This window comes from Pseudorca crassidens, chromosome 12 (genome assembly GCF_039906515.1).
Source record: "Pseudorca crassidens isolate mPseCra1 chromosome 12, mPseCra1.hap1, whole genome shotgun sequence".
NCBI classification, from domain to species: Eukaryota; Metazoa; Chordata; class Mammalia; order Artiodactyla; family Delphinidae; genus Pseudorca; species Pseudorca crassidens.
Window position 1 is genome coordinate 85,182,440 of NC_090307.1, and position 16,115 is coordinate 85,198,554.

General features: G+C 46.6%; 1 protein-coding gene across 1 annotated transcript in view; it reads right to left on the reverse strand.

The window, feature by feature from the left end:
• The window catches only part of VPS37B (VPS37B subunit of ESCRT-I), a 37,523-nt gene extending 29,523 nt beyond the window's left edge, over nucleotides 1-8,000 (reverse strand). The window contains exon 1 of the mRNA XM_067701031.1: nucleotides 7,826-8,000. Coding sequence (XP_067557132.1) covers nucleotides 7,826-7,936 — 111 coding nt within the window. The 5' untranslated portion in view covers nucleotides 7,937-8,000. The remainder of the gene's footprint in view (nucleotides 1-7,825) is intronic.
• Between the last annotated feature and the right edge of the window lie 8,115 nt (nucleotides 8,001-16,115).

Here is a 16,115-nt window from a genome sequence, read left to right on the forward strand (position 1 = left end):
TTCTGGATGGTGTAATTGGCTCTATTAGTTTTTCCCTACACCCTTTAAAAAATCTGCCACTGACAGATTAGCCATTGGACCAAGCATGTTGTTATCTGAATTGCGTGCAAAGCAAGACTCAGCAGGCTGTGCAATGAGTCCGGTGTAAGCCTCCGAGTCAAAGGGTCTGGCTGCCTGAAAATCTTTTTTCTCAATCCTCTTTCAGCTTCTAACTGATCTCCCCGCTTTCTGGTCTTACCCCCTCAAATCCATCCTCTCCTGGCTGCCTGAATCATCTACATAAATCGCCAAGTATGACTACACCACTCCCTGGTTTAAAATCCCCCCCGTGGCTCCCTCTGACTGGAGAGTGAAGCCCAAGCTTTCTCAGGAAACATGGGGCTGTCTGGTTTCTGCCCGCCTCTCCGGCCTCGTTCCCCCCACGCCCTGCCCTGGCCCCCCAGCAAGGCCTGCAGTACTCCTGTACACAATCTCTGCTTCTTTCCTCTGTGCCTCTGTTCATGCAGCCCAGCCCCATGCCTGGAAGCCCTTCTCCCTCATTACCTGGTTAACTCACCCTTCCAATCATAGCTCATGAGTCATCTCCTCCAGGAAACATTCCCAAGGATCTCCCTGAGCCCTGCAAAGGTTCACCACGTCTCCCTCCCGCTAGGGCGTGTCCTCACGCATACACTGAAACTGGCTTTTGCATGCCTGCGAGATCCTAAAAGATGAAAACTCTGTGGCTGAGCGGTTTCACACCCCGTGCCCCACACCCCGCGCCCCACACGCAAGGTGTTCCATCAAGGTTGAGTAAATGAATAAACTTACCCTACCTCAGCTGTGCTCACATTAATGAAAGCCGCTGTCTGATGGCAAACACCAATTAGCACTTACTGTCCCTCTGCCAACCTCAGCCCTGGGCTATGGGTATGAATATAACCTCAAGGTGCCATTAGCTAACCTTGGAGATAATGTTTCTTTCAAATCAAGTCTTTTATTAACTATGACACTGCTTGTAATATAACAACTATTCAAACATCTGCTCTTCACATGCACTCTTTGGTACAATGAACAACGTTGCTCACAATTCCATGAGAAATGCGTTGAGAAGCTTTCCCCGACATACTGCAAGGTAACCTACTGACAACAAAGCTACATCTACTGCTCTGTTTTCACTCTTCCCTATGAAGTAACTCTACAAAGAACTCTCCTCTGTCTTTGTACCACCGGGTAAGATGGTTTTCCTGAATAATGATGGGATGTGAAAACCCCACACAGCTGAGGAAGGAAATAAACCAGCTAGAACTCTTGCCCCGGCATGTTCTGAGCCTCAGCGATCACATCTGTGAGCCGCGGCTGACGCACAGGTCGTTAGAGACACCCCTGCACTGCTACCTGGCATGATCCCCACAGCAACATTCCGCTACAAATACTGTGACAAAAGCCAAATCTACAATGAGGCTGGCTTAGCTCAAGAGCACCTCAATTCTGCACATGACAATGAGGCTCAACCAGTGCAGCCTGTCTCTGGGTTCCTCCTGACTAATCTGTACGGTATAGGCACTGCAACAGGATGTCAACTTGCCTGTAAAGTCGAGTCATCGGACCCGTGTCCTTCCATAGCACCTCTTTCCTTCTCCCAACCCAATTACTCCTCATGGCCTTTCAAACTTCTATATTCTCCTTGACTTCAACAAGTGCTTGGACGAAGTCAGCCCCCGAATTTGTATGTCTAAGCAAAGCATCCCCCTGAGCTCCAGAACTGCACTCAGCTGCCTGCCGGACGATGTCACATAACTGCCCTGCTTGTCCCCCACACCCAGGCTACCACGGTCTCAAGGACCACCCCCCCTTCCCTCCTCCAGCCTCGCTCTGGCCCACCTTCTCACTTCCACTCAAAGCCCAGCTACCTCCACTCACTCAGCAGCACTAACTGGGCACATCCTGTGTGCCAGGCATGTGCTAGGTGCCAAAGACACAAAGATAAACGTGATAAAATGGAACCCCCAGGCCAGTCGGGGACACAGGGAAGCAAGGGACTTACAAAATGTGTCTCAAATTCCACTGAGGAAGCATACCAAGAGGCTAAGGGACCGTGTGTCTGGGACTGAGGAGGGGGGAGAACATTTGGAAGGCAAAGCTGATGGGGTCCCTGGGTGGGCAGGGGAGGGGGAGAGACAGCTCCACAAGGGCACCATGGTGTGAACGGGTCCAACCAGCTGGTCTGCATCTCCCCTCCCAGAACTCTAGCTCAAATCCTAACCTCTTCTCACCTGCCCTTCCGTTTCCACCTCTGACCTGGTCTTCCTGAACCTCGCCATATCAATCCAGCCCCTGCTGCCAAAATATTCTTCCTAAGGTGCTCTTCTGATCGCACTGCTGCTCTGCTCCAAAGAGTCACAGAAACTCAGTGCTGCCACAGGAACCGCCATTGAGCTCTCACCTGGCTCTCCGCCTCGCCAGCCTTATTTCCTATCACTTCCCTTCGCACTAGCAAATCTGATCTGGTAACTCAACGAGTCCTAAAACCTGTCCCGTGCTTTCCTGCTCAGTGCCGTGCTCAGGCTGTCACTCCTTCGTGGGCCCCCACTTTTGTCAAAATACTACTCAGAGAAATAAATCCCTAATTCAAGACAGTGGCTCCCTGGCGGGTGGGGAATCACGTTCCGGACGGAGCACAGAGGGCTCTTCTCTGGCTTGGTCGTGTTTTCTTCCAAAGCCGCTTGCAGGTACACAGATGTTTCTTGTATCATTCTACACCCTCGTATAGGAATTACTGTATTTGATCATTTATTTTCTTAAATCTTACTTGCCTATCAAAGTCCATCTCTTGCAGTAGGAACCTAATCTAGCCAGGAAGCCTCTCATCTGACCTTCAATGTCATTTACAATTCACATGTGGCCTTTTCCTTATTCTCTCTCTCTCTAAAAAAACAAAAACAAAAAAACTGTGGTAAAATATACAAAACATGAAATTGACCCCTTTAGCCATTTTTAAGTGCACGTTTCCTGCAGCGTTACATACACTCACATTGCTGCGCCATCATCGCCACCATAATCTTTTTCGTCTCCCCAAACTGAAGCTCCCTACCTCTTATTCTCTCTTGTATTGATGTCTGTGTACTTGGTTTCTTTCCTAAATTATAATATAGGGATTATACGCTATTCATGCTTCTATCCTTTATAATGCCTTGCACACAGTAGGTGCTCCACAGCATTTAAACGAAATGGAATCTCTTGAAATGGCAGAAAGGACATATGCCTTCTATTTTTGGCAATACTACTGAATAATAACAATTTAATGAGTGTTCACTCTGTGCCAGGTACCATGATAAACATCTTTTTTAAAAAAAAAAGATTTATTTGTTTCACTGGTTGGTTGCACTGGGTCTTAGTTGCGGCACGTGGGCTCCTTAGTTGCGGCATGCATGTGGGATCTAGTTCCCTGACCAGGGATGGAACCCAGGCCCCCAGCATTGGGAGCAGGGGGAGTCTTATCCACTGCGCCACCAGGGAAGTTCCCATGATAAGCATGTTAAAGGCTTATCTCACTTAGTCCACCCAACAACCCTCAACTCTACGGAGTAGCCTACTGCTATTATCCCCTTTATTTTCAATGAGGAAACTGCAATTGGAAAGACTGAATACTTGCCAAAGGTCACATTGCTGGTATCAAAAGCCAGTTCTGTACTGTACCACCCCCACTGCACTTCTGATCAATACAAAAGAAGGAGACAACAACTACATGAAATAAGGGATCGGATTTCACCTAAGACTGTCTAACAATTCAGAAAATCTCTTTAAAGAAAGGGCGCTGGCCTCTACTGACTTCACCTGCTCTTCCACTTCGCCTCACAAGAACCTTAGAAGGCAGGCATGGTTACCATCCTCACTTTACAGTGGAAGCAGAGTTTAAAATAAGTCACAAAACTCTCAGGTTCTTTAAAAAGTCAGATAATACTGGATTTCAGAAAATATTCTGGGGCATTAGTAATTTTTTACACAAGTGTTAAAGTCATAGGTCCACGGGAGAGAAGTTTTAAACATAAAAGTTGAAGCCTTTATATATACACAATAATGATTGTACAACAGGAACAGAAACAAACTCCAGTAGCAGACACTCAAGGGTTTTAAATCTTAGCTTCTAAAAACCAGTCCCACCAGTGTTCAGAGCTTGTTTGAGGAAGCAGTCCCTGGTCGGTACATTTCAATAAGCCATTGTGATTCTGCAGTAGCTTCGCAGCCCCACACAAATCACACCAGAACACGCCTTAGGGAAACAGCTTCTTCCAGACCAGACTCTTTACTTTCCACAAAACAATCTATTTTTCAGACCCTCAGAGTTTTTGCCTGTGGGCAGTTTCACTTGCCCCAGGAACAAAGATCCTGAATTTGAATCCTTAGTGAATCATTAGTTAACACCAACCAATCAGCATTTCCTCAGAAAGCACACGGGGAGCAATGACCCAGGAGGTCCGGTTTAGCTGCCTAATCCCCTAAGCGACAGTTCCTTTTAAGGGAGTGCCCTGCAAGTCCAATGGGGTTAATGTGGACAGATAGAGAAAGGCACATTCCACTGCCATGTAAAAATAACTTTAAATAAAAATAAAAACGTGTACATAACAAACATCAGCCCAGAGCACAAGGGAAGAACCTACAGCCACTAGGGATGTACTACATTTAGAGAACTGCATACAGACAGGAGGAACAGGAAAAGAGAAACCCACGGGCAGGGAAAATGAGAATGTCTGCAGCTCCGGCATGATTTGAATTTAGTCTCGAGCTGGACTAAAGCTCAGATGCCACAATTAAAACAATGTAAGTGAAGCATAATGCACAGCTGTACTTAAACCTAACAGTGAATGCCTTCAAAACCTAGCCACACTTCCCAGCCGCCACAAAATACCCCTCAGGCTTGAAGAAGCCTTACTCTACAATTTAAAACACTTCCTTCGGCCAAAAAAAAAAAAAAAAGCCTTTGGTTCAGGGTTAAGAGATTCTTCGATGTGCAAGCGCTGTTCCATGTACTGTCTCATTCTAGTCCTACCGAGACACATAATCCTTTTGACCACAGAAAGGTAAATGTTTCTTAGGCTAACACCAAATAAAAATTTACTTTATAGATTCTTGACATAAGACCCTATTAACTGGTCAGGATGATCTGTACGCATGATTGTCAGTAATCGTTCTAGAAAGAGAACTACAAATTACTAATTGCAATTACTCTTTATTGAACACTAACTATATGCCGTGTTAAGGACTTGACGTGCACTCTTTCACATAATCCCCACATCAACTCTAAGAAATAAATATTTTCATATATCCTTCCCCAGCAGAGGCTCACAGAGGTGAGGTGACCTGCCTGCAGTCACACAGCCGGGCAGTGGCCAGGTCTGGCCTGGAGTGTATGATTCCAGAGCCTGAATGTTCTTTAACACCAGATCATAAATGTGCCATTTGGCCAAGAGTGGACAGTTCACAAAGTATTTTCTTCTACTGTGTCTCACAGCCATCCCCAAATAAACCAACACACAAGGTTAGTAGCTGAGTGAAACTACCACGGTCAGAATTTTGGTTGTTCACATCACACCAGTTCCTTCAGAAACGCACCACACACGATCAGGGTAACAGGACTTGCAAAGGGTGACCGTGGCTAGGTGAGCTGCCTGGCTAAGGTATTTCGGTCTTCACGTTCAGTTTCCTTGTTCTAAAAGCAGTACACTCTGAAGAACAAACTTCTGCTGAGTAACTGAACTTAACGGTGTGGTCTAATCAAGAGGAGTTGGTCCTCAGTATTTCTATAGGATACTCTGGTATGAAGGTCACCTTTAACCCCCCCCAAAAAAAATCCTGCTAGATTAATTTGCCTTTCCCTTTAAATAGTAACCTCCAGTTTCTCATGTAGCGGAAACAGGTGGAGCCGGAGTCAGCAGAATGACCTGACTCCACAATCTTCCCTCCACTAAAAAGCAGTTTACTTCTATTAATGTTCTACTAATATAACTACAGGACTCTGTTCTGAAACTGCATAGTCACATATAATAAAATAACTTGTAGGCAGTGTTACCCAGTAGAGAAACATACCTATCATTTTATTATTAAACTAGAAAGATGCCTGCTGACAATCAACAAAAAGGTCTCCTGGCAACTGAAAAGCAGAGAAACTAAGCAAAGATTTTCTTTCTTTGGAGACATGAAACTCTCATTCAGTCAAGAAAGATGGATTTTGTCACTTATTCTTCTCTAAAAAGGAAAGCGCCACATGGAGACCATAAATAGGGTAAACTGCATCTCAGAGCAAGTTGTATGTGCCAAGTTGTTACAAAGCCCGGGAATACAAGGGGTGGATTAATGGAAAGACTGATACCATCTTACTACAGTGGCCTCTCTGTAGCTCAGGACAATGATCTGTTGAGGGTTTTCCAGTGATTTTGAATGTGCAACCTCCATACAAGCCCCCTTTTAAAGGGGCTGGCTCAGTGCTGAACAATCACTCCCTCTTCGGAAAGAAAGCCAAAAGCCCCCCCACAGGCTTCTGGGTGAGAAGCTCAGCCCTGTAGGCGTGGGAAGGCTCAGACTTCAGAGACAAAGGAGTAGGGATGGTAGATGGGTTGGGGAGAGCTGGATCGGCCTGGGTCCACCTGCCTGGAGAGGACCCAGACTCACAGAACTGGACTTTCAGGGAAAGAGTTCAAAAGGCCTGGGAGAAAAGGAGAAAAGAAAGCGCACATTGCAAACGCCAAGAGTGAAGTCAGTTACCCCTGAGGACAAACCACGCCGCAAGGGATGCAGTGAGATACCCGGAAACAGAGGTGGCATGCCTTCCAGAGACTGGGCAGACCTTCCACTATCAAAGAGGTGGGGCTTGGCTGTCAGCCCCCGACCTCCAGTTTATCTCCTCCCCCAGAACAGCTCTGATTGAATCCTCCTTGGCCCCAGCAAGGAAAGACACTGTGGGGCAAAGCTACCCTACTAGAATTACCACATTCCCTTCTTCCACGGACGGGGCAACTCTTATCAGAAAGGGCATCCTGCTGCCACCCTCAGACCCCTCCCACAAAACCCTGGAGAAGAGCCCCCTGGGATAACGCTGTTAAGGCCACTTCCAAATGAAGTCAGACCCTGGAGGGTCCCTCTGACACTCAGGATCCCTCAGATACATGGACACCTCAAATCTTAACTGGGTTAAGTCCGTGGCCTCGTGTCTCCCAACCCTAAAACCCCATCTCAGAACTACCTCTCAGACTTAGGTACAGACCCTCGGCCCCCAAACTCATCTTGGAACCCCCAATCCTTTCCTAAGATTCTATCTAGCTAGTCCACTCAGCACCTCAAAACCTATTCTCAGACGCCAACTGCCTCAGTCCCCCTGTACCTCTCAAGCCCCCGCCCCCCCGCCCCCCTCAGTCCAGTCTCAGGCACCCGTAATCCTCAACTACCGTCCCCTCTACCCTCTCCAACCCAGTCTCGAACCCCCAATTCCCTCCTCGCCCCACCGGACTCAGCCACAGTCATCCACGTCTCCAAATGCCCATTCCAGGCTAATCCCTGCTCCACTCCCCGCCTCAGGACCCCATCAGCCCCCGCAAGCCCCGTCCCAGGACGTTTTTCCCAGCTCCGCCCCAGCCTCGGTCCCCTCACCCCCGACCCCGTCTCAAGAGCACCCCCCATTTCTCCTCCCAGTCCCCTCAACCCAACTTGAGGCACCGCGACCGCCTCCGCCTTGGGCCACCTCCAGCCCGCCGCCAGCCCGCCGCCAGTCCCCGGCTCCACGCGTCCCCCTCGAGGCCCCGCCGCCGCCGCTGCCGCTGCCGCCGCCGTCTCGAGCCCCCGCTCGGCTCACCTCCTCCATCTTCTGCACCATCTCTGTCAGCTGCCCCTCGTCCTCCAGCAGCTCGTTGAGCTGCACCAGCGACAACCCGGCGAACCGGGCTTCGCTCCCGGCACCCGCCATCCCCGCGTTTCGGCTGCCGACGACGCCGCCGCCGCCTTTCTGGCCGCCAGGCTCCGCGGACCGGAAGCACCGACCTGAAGGCCCGCCCCCAGCGGGGGGGCACGTGACGCCAGCCCTTGGGCCGTGACGTCATCACCGCGCGGGCGGGCGGACGTGACGTAGCAGTCTGGGCACCTGGCGGGAGGCGTGTTAGGGGCGGGGGTTGTCTGAGGAAAGGTAGGGGGGCTTCTAAGGGAAGGGAAAGGAACCTGGGGACGTGCTTGTGACCCAGTGAGCAGCGGTAATGATGTCACTGCGGCACAGGAGTGCGCGCCATGATGCCATAAGAGCCTTTTCCTCAAGGAAAAGAAATGCCTAGATTCATTTGACAAATATTTGTTGAGACCTCCTGTGTGGACTAGGAATTGGGTATACAGTTCTGAATAAAATAAAAAGGACCCCTGCTTACATGGAGCTAACAGACGGGGAAGCAAACAAAAAAGTAAAATGGTTACAAATTAGGAGTGTACAAAGAAGGAAATGAATGCTGAAATAAGAGAATAATAGGAATACCTTTAGAGAGAGTAGTAGAAGATGGCCCTCTCAGAGAAGATATCTGAAGAGACCTGAAGGATGAGAAGGGCAGAACAAGCCACCATTCCTGTATGAAGCCCAAGGCAGCAAGACCAGCATGTGCAAAGGCCCTGAGTCAGGACTAGCTTGGTACATTCAAGGAAGGGCAGAAAACCAGTATGGCTGAAGCATGGTGAGCAAGGACCCACGTGAGTGGCCCCTTTGCATCAACTCAGAGGAAGGTGCCTAGACGTCCAGGTGGGCCAAGCTGTGCTCTTTCAGAAACAACATGATTTCAGGTGCCATTGCTCAATCTCCCCATCTATCTAGAAGCCTCTCGAGATCCAGGAGTTCTGGGAACTGTTAACCTGCTTTGGAATCTGCCACAGTTCTAGTTGGAGGAAAGCAAAATCTGAGGTTAACCATGACAGCCTCCTAATTTTACACATAAGGAAACTGAGGCCCTGGGAGGAGGAAGTTTTTGTTTTTTTCCAGAATCGAGTAATTGGCAGCTCTCCTGGCTCCCAGACTGGCATCCGCCACGCTGGCAACTTACGACACTGACCTTGCCACATAACTCAGCACTGAGCACAGTCCCGGCATTCAGTAAACGCTTGTTGGCTGACTAATTAGCTTTGTGTATGAAGATATTTCTGCTCCGCCATCCAGAGAGCATAAGGTCTGAGTTTCCTGCCCATACATTAGACAGGGCTGCACTGACCTGTTCTTTCTGTCCTAGCCCCTGTGACTGAGGGCACACATTTGTAGAAAATGAGCAAAATTAGAGGAAGCATTTCATACTGTCCGTAAACAAAAGTTTTTTATCGAGTTCAAAAAAGGGCACACGGGACTTCCCTGGCGGTCCAGTGGTTAAGGCTCTGCACTTCCAATGCAGGGGGCATGGGTTCTATCCCTGGTCGGGGAATTAAGATCCCGCATGCTGTGTCGCATGGCCAAAAAAAAAAAGAAGAAACGGCACTCAGTTGTTTTCTTCCTTTGAGCTCCTGACACATGGTCCAAAAAGGTGGCTTTGAGGAAGAAAGACCACAATAAAGAGGAAGGGAATGTAGAAACTCAAGTTTGTGGCCAGGGTAGTCACTCAGTTTTGTTTCGTTTTTTCTTTTCGCTTCAGGAAAAGTATAAACCTGCCAAACTATGAATAGTAGCTATATTTCCAGGAAATTCTCATCCATGAGGCTTAAGACCTTGTCCAGAAATTTCTCAAATTCTCCACAGAAGGTAAGAATAAGGTTGGAGGGCAGAGCACTCCAGAACATAGAGGGATGAAGTAACTCATCCAAGGACACACACCAAGAATAAGCCCGGCTCTGGATGGTACACCTGTATACAAGGGCCCCTAGAACACTCAGTCCAGACCAGGTTCACAGCTCAGCCTTGCCCGGTCCTTTTATAAACCTTCTCAAACCTGCTTTCTGCCACCGACCTATTCGAGTCACACACCACTTCCTTTGTCAAATAGAGCAAACCACAGAAAAATCTTGTTTTCTCCCGCTCTAAAAAATTTCTCGTGGCACTTAAAAGTGGTTGAGAGAAGAAACATAAGAAAATCATTGCATTGCTGTCAAACCCGTTGATTTAAATGCACGGTGAGCTTGTACATCACCCTCCCCCCTTTTTCTTTTGTTAACTGATGGTGGGATTTCTCTGCAAACCTATGTCTGCCTGTAGTATTTGTGGGTTAACTAAGATTTTGCACTGGCAAATCAAGGGCAATGTATGTATGTGCCAAGGCTTCTGTCTCAACGGGAGCATTGTTACCACCTAGCAACAAGTCTCCTGTTGTACAACATGGGGAAATTGTTTGGAAAGCATACTCCAAAAAAAATACATAGACTTCACACAGTTGAAACTTAAGATCTTCTAGCCTTGAGATTAGAATTTTCTCTCTCTGATGGAAGTTAGTAGAATTATTCATAAATGTTTTCCAGTTTGAGGAGCTGGGAGAAAACATGCTGACCTGATGACAACGTATCCATAGCATATGCTATGCAGCTCTGTGTGGGCAGGAGAGGAATGATTTCCTGAGGACGCAGGTGGCACAGCCGTGCCCCTCTTAGGACACACAGCCTGATGACACCACCATTGTCACTGTCATCTACTGACACCTAAATGCCCAACATGACCTAAGCACTACTCATCAAGAAGAAAAAAAATCATTTTAGACAGAGTCCCTACTTTGGAGAGTGAGGGAAGATATAAAAATATAGAGCAGTACCTTTTTTAAAATTTATTTTATTTTATTTTTATTTTTGGCTGCATTGGGCCTTCAATGCTGTGCACGGGCTTTCTCTAGTTGCAGCGAGCGAGGGCTTCTCCTTGCAGTGGCTTTTCTTTTTGCGGAGCACGGGCTCTAGGCATGCGGGCTTCAGTAGTTGTGGCACGAGGGCTCAGTAGTTGTGGTGCACGGGCTTAGTTGCTATGTGGCATGTGGGATCCTCCCAGATCAGGGCTCGAACCCCTGTCCCCTGACTTAGCAGGCAGATTCTTAACCACTGTCCTACCAGGGAAGCCCTAGAGCAGTACCTTTTAAATGATATTTAAAGTTGATGTTATTTTGGTGTGTTGTAAAGGTGGAGGATGCAGGAAGTTTGGTTATTTTAATTTGAAGTTTGCCTTCTTTTTGTTTTTGGATTTTTCTCTTATTTTTTGCTCCCATATGGGGTTTATTTAATCAACTATTTCAGTCACAAAAAAAAAAAGGAGAAAAATATAACAAACACTCATGTGACTCACCTGATTAAAGACTAAACATCACAGGCAAAATTGAAACCCCTAGTAGCCTTTCTCCCTTTCCAGAGGGTAGCTACTATCTTATTATTTTACCTTACATCTATATAGCCATAACCTTAATTTTATAATATACACATAATATATGTGTATATATTTACACACATGCACATATATATACACACACATTTGTAGAAAATGAGCAAAATTAGAGGAAGCATTTCATACTATCTGTATATAAAAGTTTTTATCGAGTTCAAAAAAGGGCACACGGGACTTCCCTGGTGATCCAGTGGTTAAGACTCTGTGCTTTTTTGGATCAACAGTGAGTTTGTTTTGGGGTGGTTGTTTTTTTTCAGGCACACCTCACGGCTTGCGGCATCTTAGTTCCCCAATGAGGGATTGAACCCGAGCCCACGGAAGTGAAAGCACTGAGTCCTAACCACTGCGCCAGGGAATTCCCAACAATGAGTTTCTGAAATGTATCCCTGCTGATTCATATAGTATGAAACATTCTTTTTTCACAACTGTATAGTGTGCCACTGTATACATGTGTGACCATTTTTGAACTCCTTTCTTCTGTTGTTGAGGGTCAGAGGGTATTCACATCTTCAGGTTTACCGGATGTTGCCAAATTGCTTGCCAAAATGGTTGTGCCAGTAGTGTTTGTTTTATTGTGACCAAATATACATAAAATTTGCCATTTTAAATATTCTAAGTGTACAGTTCAGTGGCATTAAATATATTCACGTTGCTGTGCAGCCATCACCACCATCCATGTCCAGAACGGAAACTCTGTGCCCATTCAGCAGTAATTCCTGGTTCCGCCTTCCTCCAGCCTCTTGTAACCATCATTCTCTTTTCTGTCTCTATGAGTTTGACGACTCTAGGGACATCACATAAGTGGAGTCACACAATACTTGTCCTTTGGTGACTAACTTATTTCACATAATGTCTTCAAGGTTCATCCATGTTGTAGCATGTGTCAGCATTTCATTCCTTTTAAAGGATGAATAATATTCCCAGGTACGTATAGACCCCATTTGTTCATCTGTTCATCTGTCAATGAACATTTGGGCTGTTTCCACCTTTTCTGTGTGTGAATAATGCCGCTATGAACATTGGTATACAATTATCTGTTCAAGTCCCTGATTTCAGTCCTTTTGTGTATATACCCAGAAGTAGAATTACAGGATTATATGGTATTTAACTTTTTGAGGAACCACCATAATGTTTTACACAATGATTGCACCATCTTACATTCCCACCAGCCACGCACAAGGGTTCCAGTTTCTCCTCATCCACATCAAAATTGTTTTCTGGAGTTTTAAAAAAATATATAACAGGGCTCCCCTGGTGGCGCAGTGGTTGAGAGTCCGCCTGCCGATACAGGGGACACGGGTTCGTGCCCCAGTCCGGGAGGATCCCACATGCCGCGGAGCGACTGGGCCCGTGAGCCATGGCCGCTGAGCCTGCGCCTCCGGAGCCTGTGCTCCGCAACGGGAGAGGCCACAACAGTGAGAGGCCCGCGTACCGCAAAAAAAAAAAAAAAAAAAAAAAAAATTTGTGCCAAAAAAGTGAGCTTATATGAATCACATCATCTTTCACTCAGTGCAGGTCAGATGTAGGTTGTCTGAAAAGTTCCAGAAACCAATTATTATCTATAAAGATCACTTTTCTTTATCCCTATAAGCCAGGAGGTAAGATGTAAAGAGGTTCTGGATGAGTAGAGAAATGAATATTTTCAAATTCTCGGTCGTAAAATTAGCCACATCCTTTACATACAGAGACAATGAAAGAAGTGGGAAACAGATGGCTGTTAGAGACCAGAAAGGCACCTGGGGTAGCCAGCATCCTGATATTCACGCCCTCGAATAGCCCTCTGTGGTCTAGTACCGGCGTTGGGCTGTGTCATCAGTAGAATATGGCAGTGATGCACATCACTTCCAAGATTAGGTTTCTATTTCATACTCTTCCTCTCTCACCTGACAAACTCTAGGGAAAGCCAGCTGTCATATCAGGAGGACATTCAAGAAGTACACATGATAAACTGAGCGCTACCAGCAACCATCCCCAGTCGAGCCTCAGAGGACAGCAGCCTCATGAGAGACCCTGAGCCAGAATCACCCAGCTAAGCTGCTCCCAGGTTCCCGACCCTCAGAAACTATTTGTGAGATAACAAATGTTTGTTGGTGGGGGCTTCCCTGGTGGCACAGTGGTTAAGAATCCACCTGCCAATGCAGGGGACACGGGCTCGAGCCCTGGTCTGGAAAGATCCCACATGCCACGGAGCAACTAAGTCTGTGTGCCACGACTACTGAGCCTGCGAGCCACAACTACTGAGCCCACGTGCCACAACTACTGAACCCGCGCGCCTAGAGCCCGTGCTCCGCAACAAGAGAAGCCGCCACAGTGAGAAGCCTGCGCACCGCAACGAAGAGTAGGCCCGCTCGCCGCAACTAGAGAAAGCCTGCGTGCAGCAAAGACCTGACTCAGCACAAAATTAATTAATTTAAAAAAACAAATGTTTGTTGTTAAGCTGCTACGTTTGGGTGTAATTTGTTCTGCAGCAAGAGATAACTAATGCGGCACATACAGAGTGGTCATAAGAGAGAAGGATGAATAAGGGACCATTATTATGATAACTTAAATGACCAACACTAAGAGAATGGATAAGTCTGGGTGGTAAATCTGACCAATGGTATATTTAACAGCCATTCAAATAAGAAGCAGAAAGACTATGAAGCAACACAGAAAAACCAATAGGAGTTAATATTAAGCTACAAAGACAACATATAATCACATACTGTGATTATAACTATGAACAAGTCATGTTTGTATATAAACAAAGACTAGAAAATCTTTTTTTAAAATTGTTGGTGGACAGGACAGTAGATTAAAATATTTTCTTATATGAGAGTTGGGGTTTTTTTTGCATTTGATAAAGTTTAGTACCTTTTTTACAAGGATAATAAAAAAGATGACGTTCAACACACATTTATAACAATAATCATCAGCATAATAAATTTCATAGGAAACCAGGAATGGAAGAGACTTCCTTGACTCTGGAAAGGCTGCTTATCCCAAACCTACAGCAACACCCTGCTGAAGGGAGAAGTGTGAGCCTCCTCGTTTTATTTTTTAAGAAGCTGGCATGCACACCCAGGTCTGCCTGGCCCCAAATCTCACACCGTTTCCTGCATGTCTGACAAAGGCTGAAACATGGGCAGGCTCTAGGAATTTTCTTTGGAGCAAGGTCCTTTTAGTTGATGAGAGTTATGTTAAACAAAAAACTACTAGCAAGTTGTCACCTTAACTAAAATAAAAGGGAGTGGGCTTCCCTGGTGGCGCAGTGGTTAAGAATCCTCCTGCCAATGCAGGGGACACGGGTTTGAGCCCTGGTGCGGGAGGATCCCACATGCCGCGGAGCAACTAAGCCCGTGCGCCACAACTACTGAGCCTGCACTCTAGAGCCCGTGAGCCACAACTACTGAAGCCCATGCGCCTAGAGCCCGTGCTCTGCAACAAGAGAAGCCACCACAGTGAGAAGCCCGCGCACTGCAACAAAGAGTAGTCCCCACTCACCACAACTAGAGAAAAGCCTGTGTACAGTAACGAAGACCCAACACAGCCAAAAATAAAATAAATTTATTTTAAAAATAAATAAAAGGGAGAAAACTGATGTAGGTTCATGTTAGCAGCTACCGACGACCTCAAAGTTTTATTGAACAACGGTACAAAGACCAAAATAATCACCAAAAACCTAATAAATTCCTCAAACCTCAGACTTATTATGCTGAGCAAACCCACAAGAAGTAAAAGTGTGTTGGCTCATAAACCAGTTTTTAGTCTGATTTCCTTTAAACTCTCTACTTTAGCGTTGCTGAAATATTACTCTTCTCACTAATTATTAAAGAGGTTTTTTTTTAACGTTGTCTTTGCTTTTTGTACCTCTCACCAAAAACTGTTCTGCACCATTATTTCAAATTAAAACAGGAAGTAATAAAGCTATTTACTTTTTTTTTTTAATAAGTTCATCCATTTTATTTATTTTTAGCTGCATTGGGTCTCCGTTGCTACGGGCAGGCTCTCTCTAGTTGCGGCGGGCGGTGACCACTCCTGTTGCGGTGCGTGGGCCTCTCATTGCAGCGGCTTCTCTTGTTGCGGAGCGCGGGCTGTAGAGTGCAGGTTCAGCAGTTGTGGCGCACGCACGGGCCCAGCTGCTCCGTGGCATGTGGGATCCTCCCTGACCAAGGATCGAACCCGAATCCCCTGCACTGGCAGGTGGATTCCTAATCACTGTGCCACCGGGGAAGCCCCGGGGAAGCCCCAAAGCTATTTACTCTTCTGTTCAACCTTCCCTTTCTGATCAATCTATTTCACAGGGAGGATCGCCTAGTAAGATTACTTAACTTTTGCTTCCCTCAAGAACAATTTCACAGATTGTCCTTGGAGAGGACTCTAAATGTTTTCAAATTCCAGAACTTTGTTTTCCTCACCAAAATGGCCTTCAGAGGGACTCCCCTGGTGGCACAGTGCTTAAGAATCCACCAGGGGACATGGGTTCGAGCCCTGGTCCAGGAAGATCCCACATGCCGCACAGCAACTTAGCCCATGCACCACAACTACTGAGCCCGCGAGCCACAACTACTGAAGCCCATGTGCCTAGATCCCGTGCTCCGCAACAAGAGAAGCCACCGCAATGAGAAACCTGCGCACTGCAACGAAGAGTAGCCCCCGCTCACCGCAACTAGAGAAAGCCCGTGTGCAGCAACGAAGACCCAATGCAGCCAAAAATAAGTAAATGAATAAATAAATAAAAACGCAATCTTTAAAAAAAAAAATGGCCTTCAGAAAGTGGTCGATGTTTTGCCCTGTT